The 19,697-nt window shown below is 41.3% G+C and overlaps 1 protein-coding gene across 16 annotated transcripts in view; it reads right to left on the bottom strand.

Moving 5' to 3' along the window:
- Positions 1-19,697, bottom strand: part of arvcfb (ARVCF delta catenin family member b) — a 270,971-nt gene that overhangs the window by 13,087 nt on the left and 238,187 nt on the right. For 14 of the 16 annotated variants that reach the window (XM_054773300.1, XM_054773299.1, XM_054773306.1 and 11 more), the window contains 6 exons: positions 8,650-8,777; positions 7,410-7,560; positions 5,824-6,016; positions 4,556-4,667; positions 3,999-4,086; positions 1,347-1,400 (listed from right to left, as the gene is read on the bottom strand). In XM_054773300.1, the coding sequence (XP_054629275.1) occupies positions 1,347-1,400; positions 3,999-4,086; positions 4,556-4,667; positions 5,824-6,016; positions 7,410-7,560; positions 8,650-8,777 (726 nt within the window). The remainder of the gene's footprint in view (positions 1-1,346; positions 1,401-3,998; positions 4,087-4,555; positions 4,668-5,823; positions 6,017-7,409; positions 7,561-8,649; positions 8,778-19,697) is intronic. The other 2 variants (XM_054773304.1, XM_054773308.1) reach the window with 1 other exon arrangement.

Genomic DNA, 19,697 nt, shown 5'->3' with positions numbered 1-19,697 from the left:
TTCTATGCTTAGAGCTTCAAATCACTGTAGTCTGTGCGCCATGCCCCTAGAAGTGACACCGCCAGATCTCTGGTACCCCTTTCAGAAGAATCGCCCATAAATGAACATTTTTTCCTTGATTGAAAACTTGTTGACAAAGATGACAATGAGGCAGCAGCAAGGGACAGACGAGGGGAGGAGCGATCCACATGTTATGAGTTATTACTTGAACTCAATATTTTTTCCTCACCATTTTTATCAAAATGCTGGCACTTGCAACTTTGTTTGGCTCCATTGTGGGTTACTTTGCAGCCATGATCAATAAAAAGTTGAGACTTGTGGCGTAAATGTATCAGTTATCAAAGAACTATAGTCAACTGGTGATGTTGTCATAGATGGGTTACGGAGCTGGGGGACAACGAATTCCATTCCAATTTAGCGCATGCTAACAAGCACGTATTGTAACAAAGACACGTTATGGACACAGCTGGACTGATGCAGTGTATTACACCACAAGACTCTTTGTTTGGGCACTCGAGTGCACAGAATGATACGGTGGCAAACAGACCAGTTTGGGTAACTTTCTTATATGAGTTCGCCAAACAAATGAGCCTTACAGGATGCAGTAGTATAAGTATCGCGAGATTTGGTGTTGGGTGTGTGTGATCCAAGAAGGCTGAATGTAGTCCCGCCACATCTTTATTAATACCACAAGATTCAATGTGCCAAAAGATAAAACACGTATTACGCACAATATTGTATGATAACCGAGCCAGTGTATGAGAACCGAGGCAAAATTTTAACAAAAAATGTTGTCCCTGAATCTTAACAAAACTGGGGCGTTAGAAAACCCAGGTTTCACTGTATTATTCTCTACAGCTCAGAAGGTCATAAAACAGCAAATAAACTGAAATGTCTCCAAAAACTCACAGTATCAAGTACGGAGACTTGATATATCTGGGGCATGAGATGTGGAAGAAAGCAGTTTGGATGAGGGAAAGGTAATTATACGTAAAGAGGTGCCAAACATTTTCAACTTGAAATTTTAAAAAGTAAGCGGGCTTAAAATGCATTTGAACTGAACATTTGAAACTTGGTGCATGATAAATTAGTACAGTGAACTTCAATTTCCGGAGTTGGAAGATTCAGCCTAATACAAACAGGGGCCCTGCACACTGCATTAAAGAACATCACACCTGGCATTTGGTCTGCAGCTTGCCATGCTGAGATCACAGCGTTTTACAGGTAAGTTTGGCATTGGTTCAAGTTGAGGTTGCTTCAATAAAATCACAAATGGACGCTAAAAACAAGGTCAGGAGGGCACGCAGCTGCTTTGGCTGAGGACAAACATGCAGTCTGCCTCTTACCTTGGCCCAGCTCATCCATAGGTATCATATCACCACTGCCACATTTCCTGGTGCCTGAAAAGCATTCATGTGGTATTTGTAGACAAGTACTATACATACTAGCTTGCTTATGCTTATTAGGGAAATGGTTTTTGGCCTGGTGATTGAGAAAAGGTAACTGCGCAGGCAGAGTGTCATGATTCATGTGCATGGATGGCTGCAAAGAAGAAGTGTGGGAGGCCAAAAGTCAAGAATTGCTGCAACACTATTAGTGTCTTTCACAGAGATCTCTGAAATAACCCCATATCAGAGCAGTAGATTTGGCATGTATTCGCCTGTAACTTGCACACAGACTCATGATATTGCTATTACTGAGTCTGCTTTCACACTTGAGATGTGCGAGTGTTAAACAAGTTCAAAATCCACAACTCTTTTACTGAATCAGGACTCATGGGTGCAGACTTGGTCATGTGGGAGTTCGAGTGAATCAAATACCCGATTCATTTAGGTGAGTAACTCATAAGAAATTGATTAAATGTGTGATTTAATGCGAGACAAGTCAAGGGAGGGGTGGAAGCATATGTGCAAGTTTCTGCGCATAACTTCTGTAACGGGTGACTCGGGTGAATCGATTCACAACTTGTTGCACGTGTGCAAGTGTCTAAAGTTGTGCATACGCTCTGTGACAGCGGACTCGAATGAATCTAGTACATGATTAACAACTTGTTGCACATGCACTCTATGACCGGTGGCTCGAATACCCAATTCCCTTCAGTGAGTGACTCATAAGAACTTGAGTCAGTAAAAGGAATCAAGTTTCTCATCACTAGCTCATGCAGCAACACGCTATCCCGTGGTCGTTCTAGGAAAAAGAGGTTACTGATTCCCCCTTTAAAGTGATGTTTGTTAAAAATAATAATAATAATAAAATATATAATAAAATAATATATTAAAATAATAATACATTAAATAATAATTACAAATAAGAAGCTTCAAAGGGATTCTGGACCACCATCCGACAGGGGTAAGCAGTGCACACTCAACACCGTGTATGATGGGGATGGTGTGCTGCTGACCTCGACTCGAGATGTTGTGGATCGGTGGAAAGAATACATTGAAGACCCTCAATCCCATCGACACGTCTTCCTATGAGGAAGCAGAGCCTGGGGACTCCACAGCGGGCTCTCCTATCTCTGGGGCTGAGGTTGCTGAGGTTGTCAAAAAACTCCTCGTTGGCAGGGCCCTGGGGGTGGATGAGATGCGCCCGGAGTTCCTTAAAGCCCTGGATGCTGTGGGCGTGTCTTGGTTGACACAACTCTGCAGCATCGCGTGGACATCGGGGGCAGTACCTCTGGACTGGCAGACCGGGGTGGTGTTCCAACTATCGTGGAATCACACTGCTCAGCCTCCCTGATAAGGTCTGTTCAGGGCTTCTAGAGAGGAGGATCCGCTGGATAGTTGAATCTCGGGTTCAGGAGGAACAGTGTGGTTTTCGTCCTGGTCGTGGCACTGTGGACCAGCGCTACACTCTCGGCGGGGTCCTTGAGGGTGCATGGGGGTTTGCCCAACCAGTCTAAGCTCTCAATTTACTGGTCGATCTATGTTCCTTTGTAGTGACTGAAAGGACAAGCTCACGGGTACAAGCGGCCGAATTGAGTTTTCTCCGTAGGGTTGCTGGGCTCTCTATTAGAGATAAGGTGAGAAGCACCGTCATCCGGGAGAGACTCGGAGTACAACCGCGACTCCTCCGCACTGAGAGGAGCCAGATGAGGTGGCTTGGGCATCTGGTCAGCTTGCCTCCCGGGCGCCTCCCTGGCGAGCTATTCAGGTCACGTCCGACCGGTAGCAGGCCTCGGAGAAGACCTGGGACACGTTGGAGAGACTATGTCTCCCAACTGCCCTGGGAATGCCTCGGGATCTCCCGGGAGGAGCTGGACAAAGTGGCTGGGGAGAGTGAAGTCTGGGCCTCCCTGCTTAGGCTGCTGCTAACGCGACCCTTAGATAAGCGGTCGAAGATGGATGGATGGATGGATGAACAAATAAGAATAACTCATAATAAAATAATAACAAATAAATAAATAGATAAACAACAAACAAAAAGCCACGTATGTTATTGCGTCTATAACAGTATAACACCCCTTTGCCACACAGCAGGTGAGCGCAATAATGCGGCATGCATGACACAAGAAACTTGTAATGCATCCTCAGCAAAGTGGGCATACAACAAGACTAAAACACATGCTGACTGTGTGGCTGGATTATGTGCATGAATGTACTCCAACTACAGCAATATTTAACCACAGTACTGGTTTACTCCCTAAACACAGTTATGGAACACAGTTGATATTCATGACCTGTTCAGGTTTTTGTCTTTCATTGAAACAAACGAGCTGAAAGTCACACCCACTTTGCCAGCTTTGGTCTCTTAATAGGATTTGCTCAGAATACAGCAACATTAAATACTGCCAAATGTATGCTTCAAATTAGAAATTAGACCCCCATGTGGTCTTAATTCTTTCCAATTTGTCATGCAGATTATTTTTGTGTGGTTAATAATGGCAATTCATTTTTTTTTCAAGAAGCCTTGAAGTGCTCATTGCCTCTTTCTGCCAAATAGGTCCAATGAACAGGTAAATCAGGAACTTAAACTAAGTAAAATATGTTCTGACGGACCTTGGTTCTTCTCCATCAGTGGCAGTGTCGTGTCATCATAACCCGGCTTGCCGTTCTTGGTTCCTTTAGGCGTTGCCGTCACTGTGGGCTGAGAGAGAATTGTTGTTCCAGTGAAAACATATTTAATTATTACAGCACATTTTATGGACATTAAACGCTGTTCAGTACAGCCGTAATATTCCTGTGGAGTCATAAAATTATGGAAACTCCTTCAGCCTGAAGCCATTTATGTTCCGCATACACACTCACCAAACACTCCATTGGGCACACCTCTTCATTTCATAAGATCCAGTACTAAAACAGTATCCAATTTTTTTATTGTATTTTTTTTACAAAGCTAATAGTGCCACTCTTATTGACCCAAATAATAGAAGCCAATTTATTAGAACTAGGGGTGCTCCCATCGATCGGCCACTGATCGGTATCGGACGATTTCCGTGAAAAGGCACGGTATTGGCATATGCCAATGCTTGCTTTATAACACCGATGACATCCGCCGATCAGCTCAGTAACATAAATCCTAGCATAAGAATGATGTCCACTGACTTATCAAGTACCTGGAAATGGCTCTTGTTCCAGCCATCCTTTGTCAAGGCGTTCCTTAGATCCTTATAACTCCACACAGTCTGCAGCACATGGGATGCTGCCTTCGTTTCTCTGGGTGACTGACTGCAGGTGCAACAAAAAAATACAAACGTGGGAGACGATAAAGAAATAATATAACAAGTCACAGAGTGCATCTAAATCTTCACACAATAACAGCCGCATGTGTTCTACCACTGCAGTCTTTCCCTTGGTTAAAAAAATTATGGAATCCCTTGAATGACTTCAGGGTCTCTTTTTTTTAATTAAAACACATTTTTCCTTTTATTAACTTCTTCTGAATCACTGGGATTAATTACACGTGGCAGGAGGTTTTCAAATCTGTACACATTTTCAAATTGCAAAGCTGTGATATCACTTGCAATACAGTGGATCCCTGCACATTCATGATTCAGCTTTCAAGGCTCCGCAAATTTGAGGACTTTTGGTAAAAAAACAAATAAATTAGTGTTTTTTCTCAGAAAATGTTTCTTCCACAGAAAAGACATTCACCACAAATTGGTAATAATTTATAAATATGTGATAATACGGGTCAATGTACAGCATACATGTACCACTGTTAGAAAGCCCGCCATTTTTTAATTTCTTTATGCTTCACCGATAATGTTTTTCCATCAAGCGTTGAGATTCTACACTTTGTTTGGCGGTCACTGAACGCATCATAGTTGTATGCTGTGATACTCAAAAGTTTGTTTGGCTACAAAGGCACTGGCTTCAACAGTCAATCCCGCCTCAAGTCATTAATTAGTGGTGTGCCTGTACAATTTATAAATTGTAAATGTGTTTAAGAAGTGTGTGAGGCATAATTAGGGCTTAAACTTGGATTGTGTCAAGATTGAACAATGGCAAATGAAGGGAGAAAGGGAGAGGTCTGGATCTAAATCTAATCTAATAATTAAAACAGTCACTTTATTATATATATGTTTTGGATGGATGAATGGGTAAATGAATGGATAAATCTGGTTTTGTGCATGTTTAGGTCAGAGAGAGAGACAGCAATGCTTGGCCTTTGAAATAAAATCAAAATCTCCAATGAATATGAAGGCCCACGCTGCTAATTGAATAAAAATACGATGTGAATGTCATCTTTCTGGTGACTCTATAGAATAAACAACAGACTTATTATCAGGGCAAAGAGCAACTGTAGAGTGAAAACATCATAGTCATCCTATTTTACAATAACTGACTGTGCTCGTGGCACAGAAAGAAATGTAAGCGGTACCTGGTCCTGTTGATAGCCACCAGCTTCTCTATAGCCTGCGCCTGGATGAGAGATCGAGCGTTTTCGGAACTGTCTGTGACAATCTCGTGGATGGTGTTGAGGATGGCGACCACGGTGTCCTCCTCCAAGTTCTTGGCTGGTCGCTGCTGTCCGCTGGGCAAGTTACTGACCAAGTCCCGCATGGCATAGCTTCCTGTTAATGAAAAAGAAAATAAATAAATAAATACGGTATATAAATAGTTTCAGTGTAGACATGGTTTCTTCACCAGACCCAGGGGTACCATTGCCTCTTTGCCAAGACATTGTGTCACTGCGGGTGCATCGATAAAATTGATGATTTTACTGTGATAGTCAGCGAGACACCAATAACCATGACAGCTGATCTACACCAGTGTACTCCATAACAGCACTTGACTCAATACAGTAGTTCCCCCGTTCAGGGACCACCAGCGAATCGCAAAAACCGATGAATTGATAAGCCCATAAAAATGTCATTTTTTTTTCTCACAACAGGCACAATAATCCCTAATAAAAACACAGGCTACTGTTACAGTTGTAAACAACGGCAAGATGGAACTCAACTCTGAAACCCGATGTCACTTCCTGTCCGCCACTCACTCTGCTCCCCTAGGGAACACATTTATAGCAACACACAAGCATGAGTCTTATTTATTTCTTCAATAACTTATTCACTGTTATTATGTCTACTGTATTGGGTAATATAAGTGTAAATGTGACTATAGGGTTGTTAGCTCATGTCTACAGGGCTCTAATAATGTTAAACACATTTAGAATGTTAGGATAAGCGGCATGGAAGATGGATAGATGGATATTTGGAAGGCTGTAAACAGGTGTTCTTTGTTGTAATTACAAAAATATTCAATTTATATATACTGCTCAAAAAAATAAAGGGAACACTAAAATATCACATCCTAGATCTAAATTAATGAAATATTCTGATTAAATATTTTGGTCTTTACATGGTTTAATGTGCTGACAACAAATTCACACAAAAATTATCAACTGAAATCAAATTTATTAACCCACGCAGGTCTGGATTTGGAGTCACATTCAAAATTAAAGTGGAAAAAGACACCACCTGTTGTCTATTCCATTTGCTCAACAGCATGTGAAACTGATTGTCAAACTGTGTTGCTTCCTAAATGGACAGTTTGAATAACGGCGCAGCAGTTTTGACTGAGTGTGAATCGAGTGTTCCCTTTTTTTTTTGAGCAGTGTATAAGGAATCCAACTTCTTGGAAATTCACTTTCCACCGTCGGGTCTGGAACCAATTAACTGCGATAAACGAGGGATTACCTTTTACCCATGGACCAAAAGTGTCAGTACATATTTTGTTGCCAGGTTGTAAAAGTCAAAAGCTACAGTTTAATCCCAGTAACAAGCCAATGTACCCCAAAGTACTATCATATAGGTTTTTCAAAAATTGTTCACTGAAACTGACCAGTACATGAATAATAGTAGTATTCAGGCAAACAAGCAGCAGAAGAAGCAGAGTGATGGTCAAACACTCATGCAGTTAAATAAACTGTATTAAGTGTGCGTGTGTGGAATGGCACGTCTTTACCAATTAAGTCCTTGTTGCGGCGATCAATGGAGAGGTTGCGAAGGGCGATGGCCACAGCTCGGACCACCTTGTCAGAGTCGGATCGCAACAACTCCACCAGGATGGGGAGACCTTTCTCTTTACGCACGGTGGCCCGGATGTAGTTGGACCACTGAAAGGTAGAGTGTCGTGTGAGTGTATTTTATAATTTGACCATTTCATTTCATTGTATGGCAGAGGGAACTGGGAACATCTGGACCACATTCTTTGTACACTCACATAGGATGAATACATTCACACTTACTCAGGCATCTGTGTGCCTAAGTCTGACTAATTACATTGCATCGGCAAAAAGCTAAAAAAAAAAAAAAAAAAAAGTGATATCATGTGCCTTGATTTAGAACAATAGTGGACTTGGATGACTTGAAAATATTTGGAAAAATATATGAAAGGTGTTCTTATCTGAGCCCTGCTACCCTTAGAAGAAATATAGTAGACACAAGATGGCAGTAGTAAGCCTTGCAAATGGACTACATCCAGCAGTACCACTGAGCAGGGTTTGAGAAAGAGCCAAGCTCAAGGGGGAGAGCACAGGCTTAGTCCAGCAGCCAGATGTGACAAATGTATAAGCAGCTCTACCTTCTCCTGAGTCTGGCCGTGGGACCTTCTGATCGGCTTCCACAGGAAAAACATGTACCGAAGGCGAAAAGGATTTGTCCTAAAATGGCCACCTTTGCTGGAAATCACTCCAGCTGAATTATTGAGAGGATAAAATGTGACAAGGAAGGCGGGACGAAATGAACCACTCATGTGAGTCTTCCCAAGTAGCCAGAGGGGCCAGCTGATGACTGATTTCATCTGCCTGAAAGGTGTATTCGCACATGGATGCAAACTGAAACACTGTCCCTGATGATGCTGCTGAGTACAGCGAATACAGAGACTGTATAAAATAGGACAGACCATCTAACACCTACTCTTCCCTTTTCATAAGTCACTGCTGCCTGCATGTTAGATAGCCTCTCAGCAGCATCCCTGCTGCTTTAATTGGAATAAATGTCTGATGTCTGATTCTGCTAATCTAATCTATCATCAGAAGTGCATGATTAACTCGACATGTCTAACCACATAGCGCTGACAAACAGCAAAGAACAACATGTTTTTTTTGTTTTTTAATATCATACTAAATCAGGCTTTTTTAATATTCGTGTTATTGGAGATGGATTTAATGTATGGTCTGTACCCTCTCCACCATGACACTCACAGTCCACTGTCCAGCACCAAGGTTCTGCAGAGCCCCAGCAGCGGCCTCTAGGGTGTTGTAGTTTTGGCTCTCAGTCAGCAGAGATAGGTAGAGTCTCACTACCTCTGGCTGATACAGCAGCTCAAAACCTGCAAGGATGCACACAAAATAGATAATTAAGATGCAGCATTTCACAAAGATGACATCGCTAATTATCATTCAGTGATTGTGGAAAAAAGCCACAAATATCCCCTCTAACAACAGTATTAAAGCATAATGACAGGAAATACTTTCGAATGACAAACGAGGAGGACACTAGAAGGAGTTATTATTGATCGGACAAGCAAACCCAGTATTTGAGGGGGGCGTTTATCTGCCTCACACATTACACATCCACCACAGCCAATCATTAGGCTTCTCTCTGATGGAAACATAATTACATTATCAGCTATTAGACAGAGCAGACACAGGCGTGGACTCTCAAAGCTTAAACAGAAATGTACTCATTTGCAAGTGATCAGACAAGACACAAAGATTTCCCATAAATGGTGGAGATCTTGGAGAGCTTTACTTGTTCTCTCAAGGTCATTGTGAACGGTTAGTGTAACCGGAGAGAAGCTTGCATTATTAATGACAGGAAACATCACGGCTGAAAAATATCTACGCATATAACAGATGAGCACACACTATTTGCACATGTTGTGGATTACCTTTAAATTGTCCCAAAACAAAAATGAAGCACCAATCTAATACTTGGTGGCAGATACAATGGTGACAGATACTGAGTTAGGAACAAACAGATGCATGTGGACCATAAACCAGGAGTGTGGCCTCAGCTCTGGTGTTTGAGCAGGCAGCATTGCTACTACAGTACACATTTATTTAGATGATTAAATACTGCATCAAATTTTCTATTTTCCGTCCATGTGGTGGTTTTATATAAATACTTGGTTTTATATGAATAAAACATTCCAAAACAAACATTCCTTTTTGCATATGAACTTTCACTTAATAAATAGACTTTCACTGGCATAGCGCTTTTCTACCTTCAAGGTACTGACACTGTTACCTCATTCACCCACACAGCATCAGGAGCAACTGGGAGTTCAGTATATTGACCAAGGATACTTCAGTACTTCATGGGAGGACAGAGGATCGAACTAGCAATCTTCTGGTTGGGTGACGATCACTCTACCACCTGAGCCACACCGCCCCATATGCACTTCATTATGTCTCCTAATCGCAAACCAGGCATTTCTGGTTGCAGTGTACCAAACAAAAGTCAAGCCGCCACCATGTATGTGAAAATGAACATCACAAAAAGCTCAGAGAGATGAGAAACGCCCACCAATATTGGCCGCACTTTTGGTCTCACACCGGACTGTCACGACTCATCACCATCATTAAGGATAAAGGTTGTTTTGTTATGTCTACCTGGACTTTGTAAAGACGAGGAGGAGGCGGTTGATCAACACTCTCAGACAGTTGGAAATCACAAAACTCTTAAAATTGCATATCACTCCCATGTCGCTATAGTATCCTTGAGCATGTTTAAAGGACCTGCTTCTATGAAAGTGACAGTAATAACTAAGCAATATAGTGGTCTTCGAATTGAGATGGAAAAGTTGTTAGTGCTAGAAGACCAGAATCATTGCTTCACCTGCCTCTTCTACTTCCTCCTCACAATAAGCCACAGGGGTGCATAAAGGTAAGAAATTGTTCTCTCTTTTTATTATTACTGTGTCATTTAATTCTTGTATTTAGTGTTTTTATTATTGCATTTGATGTCTAATATATGTTCTGTCTGCAGTGTGAATGACTTACGAGTTAATTTAGGTATGACTTCCGGCTTACACTGAAATTCAACTGAACGGAACCGGAGTACCACCTGCATCGTAAACTCTTCTGTGGCTCTTTGTGTTTACAAAAACCAAGTAATGTTAAAATTGAGGTAACATATAGCCAGAACAGGAGGTAACCCACCAAAAAGCCAACCACACAGTCCAGGAAGCTTTTGGAGCCAGGCACGGACCACAAAAAAAGTATCTTGTCCGGCACCCTTGTGGCATTTTAATCATTAAAAACAAAAGCCCTACTGGACCTTTGGGAACCTACCCTGAACCATGTTGAAAAAAGGGTATCTGGATGGTAAGGAGTGAACCAATCAAGCTCCAAGTGTCACGTTCCCCATTTGGCTTCCTATTTTGCACTTGTGGTGCCTGCCGTCTACTGGCCTGTGTGGTTTTTTTCCCCTTGCAGAAGGCTGGAGGTGGGACAAGTGGGCACACCTGAGGCTGATTGCTTTTCTCCCCACTTAAGCTGACTGCTGCTGGGAAACACTGGTTCTTTGTTCGACACCTGCTTGCCACGCTGACATGGACTTCATTTTTCTGTCTTGTGGATTATTGCTCATGTGTTTCTTTCTTTGCAACCTTTTTCCTGCACCTATTAATGGATTAAATTTTATAGCACTTTTCAAGGCACCCAAAGCACTTCACAATGAAGTGAACCCATTATTCATTCACTCCTCAGTCACACACTGGCGGTGGTAACCTTCATCTGTAGCCACAGCTGCACAGCTATTGGACTATACTAGTTAAGCATTTGATGCAAGTTTAGCCCAGTTGCTTCCCTGCCTACAAGCCAGCTCATTTGCTTTGTTGACTTTTGCTTCCATGGTGTTTTTTTTGTTATTTTTTTTGCTAAACATCATTGCACAGTGAGCTTTGATTTTTTTTATACTTTGCTTTGTTATAAGACTTAAACTGCTTCGCCAGCTTCCCGACTCTGCATCTGTAGACCACAGCTTTACATAGCGTAACACCAAGCTCTGCATACATTTAGTCAGGTTCAGATGATTGACTGTATCAGCACTACATCGTAAGTAAAGACACACTAACGCCTGCATCGGTACACATTACAGATCACTGAAAAGTTATTACAAAATAGTTTTGGTGGAGTGACGTTTTGAGTTTCTGGATAGTTGGTTGATAACTTTCTCCGGTCTTTTTGAAAGAAAATGGGAGCTAGGAGACTGGCTTGTTCTTGAGAGCGTAGGGGTCGAAATCTCTAGGATGCCAGTGACAAAGGCAGCCTCACCATGTATAATGTAAGAGCGGTATATGAAAGCTAAAAGTTTTCAATAATTCTGTTTTAAATGATTCACTGTAGAATGTTGCAGAAATAACAGTTTAAGTACTTTGACTGCACTTAAGATTAAGATGCAGCACTGAATCAGGCTAGTAGATTAATTGATGGATTAATTGATATGACTCTTCTCTAGCTCTGCATTCTGACTTCCTTTGGGAACATTTAGTAGTAGTAGTAGTAGTAGTACTTTATTAATCCCACAGCAGGGAAATTCATCTGTTACAGCAGCAAGCAAGATACACAAGTAAAGATACACAAAATACATTTGCAATGAATTGGATGCACAACTCTACTAATACACACATAGCCACAAACACAGCAAGCAAGCGCTGCCTTGTCAAACGGCTATGCTCATCAATCAAAGTGGTACAAGCCTCGCCTCAAAACAATCCACTAGTTTTTTTGAAAAATGACAGGCGAAAAATAGAGTGGCAGGGATACAGATGAAGATACAGAAAACAAACAGAACATAAAATAATTCCCCCCAGCCTGAAACAGACCTGACCTTTGGAGTTCAGATTTATAGGTAACTCAAACAATATATGTGTTTTTTGTCTTGCCGGAATTCTCGGTGTGGTAGAAACAAAATACTGAAGAAGACAGAGTAAAAACAAATACTTGAAGCCCGATGGGGAACAGTGCTGACCACAGACACAACTGACTTTGTTTCTGTAGTCTTTCAATGTGGATGTCCCAGGTGTCTCTCATTCCACATTTGCATCTTATGCACATTTGACCCCGCTAGCTCCCTTTCATGTGTCTTTATACAAATATATGCAGCCACATGGGGAACTAATGAAGACTCTTGAAAAGCAGAGCCACAGAGAGGCCACAACTTATCATTACAAGTGCTGCGTGCTGCTCGTTTAATAATGGTCACAACGCTCTTAGGTTCATTAAATACAGAATGAGCAATAGAGCCATGTAAACAAAACCAAATAAACTGGCAAGACTTGCATGGGTGCAAGACATGCTCTTTGCTTTATCACTATACAGTGTTTAACATCTTTTATTGTTGTATGAAAGTTAGGAGCGTTATCATGTTACTTAAAACCTTTGCCTGGAGAGTTAATAAAGGTTTTAAGATCTTAGAAATAATTCATTCTCTTCATTGCATAGATATTAAACTTAGCATTCTTAATGTGATGAACACCTGTTAAATGCGCTACTCATAGCAGAATTAATCTAGTTAGACTTGAGTTGTTCCACTTAGTCCTTGCACATGAACTGAAGCAGCCTGCTTGTATGAAAGGCCAAACGTTTTCCAAGAAAACCAGAACAGTCCAGCTGTGATCGATTCAATACTCTGAGAATACAATGACCTGGATGAATGGGAATATTCACAGGCATGTTTCTTACCAATGTCCGATATTGTCCAGCATCTCATTACTGATACAGACATCGCCAGCAGCTCTTCCCTCAAAACAATGTCGTGTAATGAAGACATTACGCTCTTTCTACTGGATGCATTTCACACATAAACACTGTGCAAAATAAGACAAATACAGCAATATGCATACCATAACACTGCGTGCGACTCAAAGTGATTCTAAGTACAACCTTCTGAATAATTCCAAGAGAGCCAAAAGACTGCCGCTGTCTTACTGCAAAGACACCCCATACTTTGTCTCTTCAGATGGACAGCATCCAGGAGTCAAAGGTTCATTATCTCCCGTGGTGCATTTGGACTGTACTGTAGATTGGCACCTCTGTGGTTAGTCTTAGGGCATTGGAACATTAGCATATCTATGCTGCAGTTGGCCTTAGTTTACTGGAAGCTGACAAATGGAAACAGAAGGTGGCTGTGCCTGTCTCTTGTACTGCTGCCCATCAGGTTCAGACCACAAAGACATCCTGGTGAGATGGGTGGTTGAGTGGAAGTCAGACTTGGGGGAAGAGATACAAAGTGCCAAAAGGGACAACGAGGCAACACAGAGCTCAACATATATTACTTCCTCTATGATTGCTTCCTAACCACAAGCATCCACCTCCAGTGTTACCAAAATGTCCAGACAATGAACGTTTCCTACTATTACAGCACAAAAATGAACCTTTTTTAGCTAGCTGTTGCTGCAAAGACAGGGTAATGCTTTTCTTTGCTGATAGCACAGTGAAATCCTGCAGGAAGGGAACACACTGGAACCAGCTGGTAAAATGACACAAATTTGAAATGAACATCCAAACACCCTCTCTGATTAAAATGAAGATAAATAACCCCTCTCTCAATACAACCCCAGCGATTCACTTACGTACAGTATGTGCCTAAAAGATATCTGGCCTCTAAATCCATCAAAAATAGTCATTTTTCCTCTCTCACTCTTATGTAGAGAACCAGGAGATGAGGTGACTCATTTATATGAAAATAGCTAGGCACGTTTAAACAGAGATCACACAAATCTGTGTCAGCGCTGTTGTAGAAGATCTAGGCTTTTACCTTGCTTTGCCTTTTACAGACAACTCATTGAAGTGGGATATTGCCACAACTGTGTGCACCTACACACGACATGGCGTGCTGCAATTAGATATTTAGATGCATGACATCTGCGGCAGTGTCTGATGCGATGTATAAAATACTGGTCAAACAGCAACATTTGTTCTTAGCACAACAGGGCGAGGAAAGTGAGTGCCACATGTGAAACTTCACAACCTCATCCAGGCGATCACTGTATTATGATGATATCATGCTTACATCGATCTTGGTAACTTTTTTGTTGCGAAAGCGTGCACCTGAGCTTCCCAGCATGCCTTGCAGGTTATAAATTACTATAAACTAGTATTGTTTTGCATGTACATTAGTGTGTAAGTGTATTTGGCCTCATCAGTGACAGTGACGAAGCTGGTCTCCTGGTGTGGTCACAACAACCTGAAACTGAATCCGTTTAAGACAGTGGAGATGGCAGTAGAATTCAGGCGATCACCTCGCTCTCTCCCCCCCCTCAAAATCCTCAACAACACAGTCTCTATTGTGAACTCCTTCAGGTTCCTGGGCTTCACCATCTCCCGGGACCTGAAATGTTTCTCCCACATAGACACGATCAGAGGATGTACTTCTTGGAACTGCTCAACAAGTTCAACCTGTCTAAGGAACTGCTAACAACCTTCTATAATGCAATAATACAGTCTGTTCTCTCCAACTCCATTACAGTTTGGTTTGGCTCTGCTACCAAACTGGACAAATTTGCAGACTCTATGCAGACTGCAATGGATAATCAGGTCCACAGTCAAAGCCATCGGGACCAGCCTGCACTCCATAGAGGAACTGTACCGGTCCAGAGCCAAGAAGAGGGCAGGCAACATCTCTGCGAACTGCTCACATCTCACCCGCAAACTTTGAATTCCTCCACTCCAATAGGCGATACAAAGCACTGTTCGCCAAAACAACCGGACACAAAAACAGTTTCTTTCCCCTGGCTGCCAAACTACTGAACACACACACCCCAAAACCTCCATAAGCTGACATGTATGTATATGTGTACTATTTTATTATTTATCCATATTTATGTTACTCAATCACTGCTATTTGCACCTATGAGCATTTGCAATACATACTGTTGTGGACGTAATACTGTGAATTTCTATGGAAGACTTGCTGTGATAAATGGAACCATGACTTCTGCTGTCTACAAAAAAATCCTGAAGGAGAATGTCCGGACATCTGTTTGTGACCTCAAGCTGAAACAAACTTGGGTTCTGCAAGTTTACACCAGTATACACCAGTAAGTCCACCTCTGAATGGCTGAAGAAAAATGAAATGAAGACTTTGGAGTGGCAAAGTCCTGACCTGAATCCTATTGAGGTGCTGTGGCATGACCTTAAAAAGGCACTTCATGCTCCAATGTGGCTAAATTACAGCAATTCTGCAAAGATGAGTGGGCCAACATTTCTCCACAGTGCTGTAAGAGACTCATTGCAAATTATCGCAAACGCTTCACTGCAGTTGTTGCTGCTAAGGGTGGCCCAACCAGTCATTAGGTTTAGGGGGCAATCACTTTTTCACACAGGACCATGCAGGTTTGGATTTTCTTGTGTGTGACAAACATGCAAAAATATATTTAAAAAAAAATAAGGAAGGGGCCAATCACTTTTTCACACCACTGTATATTCACTTAATTAATTATATGCTGGTCCTCTGCCAAGCCTACAGCCTACACACACACACACACACATACAAACACACACACTGCAAATACTTGTTGGCAGCAGATCAAAGCACACATAGTCCAGAAGATTTGGTTTTCCTCTCTCCCAGCATCACCATCTTGCCTCTCACAACTCCCTATGTCTTTTGTCCATAACAAACTGCAGTCCAAAACTGCACAATCTATTGATGTAGACAATTTGTTGAGTTGAAAGTATACCGTGCATGATGGTAGTGCTAGTGTTACTATGGAAACTCCACTCCGCTGCCAAATGTTTTCATTCACCAGTCAGTCTGGGCAGCTGAGCCAGCAACAGTAAACTGCTGTTCTAAGGGAATATTTAATAGAATGGAAACTATAGAACGTTCTTGTTGTGGAATTAGTCAATTTCAATTGCTGTCACATTGTTCACTTGTTGGGGCTGAAGACTGCCTGCTCGACAGGTGTTGTGAGTGAATCGGGACTCACAGGCTCTTGTCTCTGATAACTCATTCACTTATTCACCCCTGCTACCTCTAAATAAATGAAAAAAGGACACCAGGTAACGTCATTAATTGTTCAAATGTTACTCTAACTATATTTGCACAAATGTATTAGCCCTGTGGAAAAAGCAACAGATCTGGTCCTTGCCTGAAATCAACTCTTCTTTTCCCTTCACTGATTCACAGGTACACAAAGAAGACTCGAGTGACACTGACTCGTGGGTACTTGCTCAAAACTCGAGTTTCACATGATTCACGGATGCTTGGTGAATAATAAATAATGAATAATGAATAATAATAAAGTTTCACTGTCCCACAGGTACACAACAAAGACTCGAGTTTCACCCATGGGCACTTGACAAATCCTCAATGTTCACTGACTCAAGTGTGTTCGACGAATACTCAAGTTTCACTGACTCAAATACTCAAGTTTCACTGACTCGCAGGTACACGGGGAATACTCGAGATTCACTGATTCACGGGTACCCCGCGAGGACTCCAGTTTCACTGACTCACGTGTGCTCGACAAATACTCAAGTTTCACTGACTTGCAGGTCTTCAACAAATACTTGAGTTTCGCTGACTCGCAGGTACTTGCCAAACCCCGAGTTTCATTGACTCACGGGTGCTTGACAAATAAATGAAGTTTCACTGACCCATGGGTTCTTGACGAAGACTCAAGTTTCACTGTCTCACAGGTGCTCGCCGAGCATCTACAGCTCGGTTTCTGAAATTGTTGCATATGTGCAAGTTTCCATGACTGCGCTCTGTGACCGGTGACTCGAGTGAATTGAGTACCCAATTCACTTCAGTGAGTGACTCATAAGAACTTGCATCAGTAAAAAAGAACCAAGTTTACCATTACTAGTCTGCTTATTCGACCCAAGGAAGCTTTAAAACCCCATCTTAATTTCCCAGAAATACACCGTAACAAGTATAAATATTAGCCTACGGCTGGAATTAACAGCCAAGCCCTACTTGGGTTCAATTAAACTGCTACTTCCCAATAAACATCTGCTGAAATGCTTCCAAATGAAGACAAATCTGTCTTTTAATCAGTAAGGTACGTATATGATTATACAAGAATGAATGGTGCTTCAGAATTATTAAGACAGCCAAAACTCCATCCAAAAAAGAAACACAAGCAAGAGGCACCAGAGATAACCGAGAGAGGACACAGTGCGATGGCAATCAAAAAGTTGCATTTAAAAAGAAGAGGAAACAAGAATTGGCTATCATGAAGAAAACTGCAGCCAAAGCTAGTTGTATTCAGTATTCAGCAGTTTGGGTTGAGGTTTTGAGGTTGGGTGTCCAGCCTCCAGGAATAAACCAAGATAATCCTGTGAACTGCTGCTGCTCTGATGGAGATTGAGAGACAGCCAGCAAGAGGCAGAGAAAGTGTATATGTATGGAGGTGGGTGGAATAGAGATATGGCAGGGACTGGAATGGGAACTGAAGATACAGTAGATATAAAGGCTTTCCTGAGGCAGATACGCTAAGGACTTGAACTGTACTAAGGGCTTGCAGTTTGGGATTATACAGAAGGTACTTTCACAGACATTTACATAGACTTTGCTTAGAATAATCTGATAATGACACCACTAGGGTCTTTTGGTAATTTCTATGTAAAGTCGCACAAAACCTACATATTAGCATGCATGCATGACATGCATTAGTGACAAGCATGGTCTGTCATTTGGACAGTGTGCAATGACAGGTCCATCACTTTACTTCATGTAGCATCCACAGTGGAGCTCAAGTGAACGGCATTGCACTTGCAAACAGCCTGTGACCCATCACTCAAGTGGTCCCGGTCTGCTTGTTTGGTGCACACCAGGGTTTGGTAGACTGTGTTCACACTTGACAAAACGAAGTTTGAGTTTGTTTTAACTGAATCAAAATGAGGAGTGTAAACAAACTCTCAGCAAACAACAGAGGAGGAGTTATGATGTTAATTGTAAGATAAAGGTGATCCAGACTCAATGTGTCGCACAGCTAAGACATATGATTAATACGATTCCATGATATAAAAAAAACATATGATATTAAAAACATAATTTAAAAAGGTAAATTTTGTCTTTAAAAATATTTTTCTAAAACTGGGCATTAAAAACTCGCCTTATATCTGGGTCGATACAGTATATCATACATTTTTCAGATACTTGATTAAATGTGATCTGAGTTAAATCACATACAAATCTTACGTATGCATCTATATCAGCTTGTCATTCATTCATTCATTCATTTCCTATGCCCCTTGTCCTCAGTAGAGTCACGGGGGTATGCTAGAGTTACAAAATCAACACAAATCTGATTATTATGTGTTGCATTGCTGAAGCCTGATTTAAAAACATACTAGCACCACAGCCCAATTGGAGGTCCCTCGGTCTCCCAGCATCAAGAATGCATGATGCCGAGGGTGATGGTGGCTGACAGTGAAGGGATTTGCTGTGTCTGGAATGGTGTCAGTATCCATCCCTCATTTACTGCGTGTTCCAGCTCCATCAACCCATCGTGCATTTAAGTGTGATGGATACTTTGGATTAACTCTTGGAGGATAACAATCCCTGCTGTTCTGTCTTTAAATGCACATCTCATCATAGTGCAATATTGGTTTATTGCCACAATAACATTTGACAGATGCACTATATAAAATGAATACTACTAAACCTACAATGAATTCCGAAGAGGTTTTATAATATATTTTAGCAATTTTACACTATTTACTCTGCTCGTAATCCAATGGCTTAGATTTGATCTGATTTAGACCACCTATGGACTATAATTCATTGTTGCATTTGGGCCAAATGGAAGTACAGTATGTATACCACCACCACACACACATTTGGACTATGGTCTACTGCAAATGTAACATTTTTACAGTTCAATACTTAGCCTGAAATAAATACAAACATAAATAATATATACATAACATTACCTATTGTCCAATGGTTCTGGTCTTGGGTGTGTGTTGACTGTCAAAACAAATACTTCTTAAATTAAAAAAAATTAATAATAAGTACAAATAAACTATAAAAAGTCCTACATTGTAGCTACAGTTTTTGAAAATAATTTATAATAAAAATGTTATATGCATGTGTGTTAGCACCATAGCAATTCTGTGTACAGTATTCTATGATACAATTTGATAACAAATAAATACATTAAATATGTCGGAAATTGTTCCAGAAGCTGATCGAGAATTTAGCATACAGTAAGTAGATCCCGCTTTTCATGAGGGTTAGCTCTGGAACCACCTATGGCGAAAAGTAGTTCACAAGCCCCCCTCCAAACCCT

The sequence above is a fragment of the Dunckerocampus dactyliophorus genome, chromosome 4, assembly GCF_027744805.1.
Source record: "Dunckerocampus dactyliophorus isolate RoL2022-P2 chromosome 4, RoL_Ddac_1.1, whole genome shotgun sequence".
NCBI lineage: Eukaryota > Metazoa > Chordata > Actinopteri > Syngnathiformes > Syngnathidae > Dunckerocampus > Dunckerocampus dactyliophorus.
Note: the sequence above shows the minus strand (reverse complement) of the source record. Positions and strands in the feature narration are given on the sequence as shown.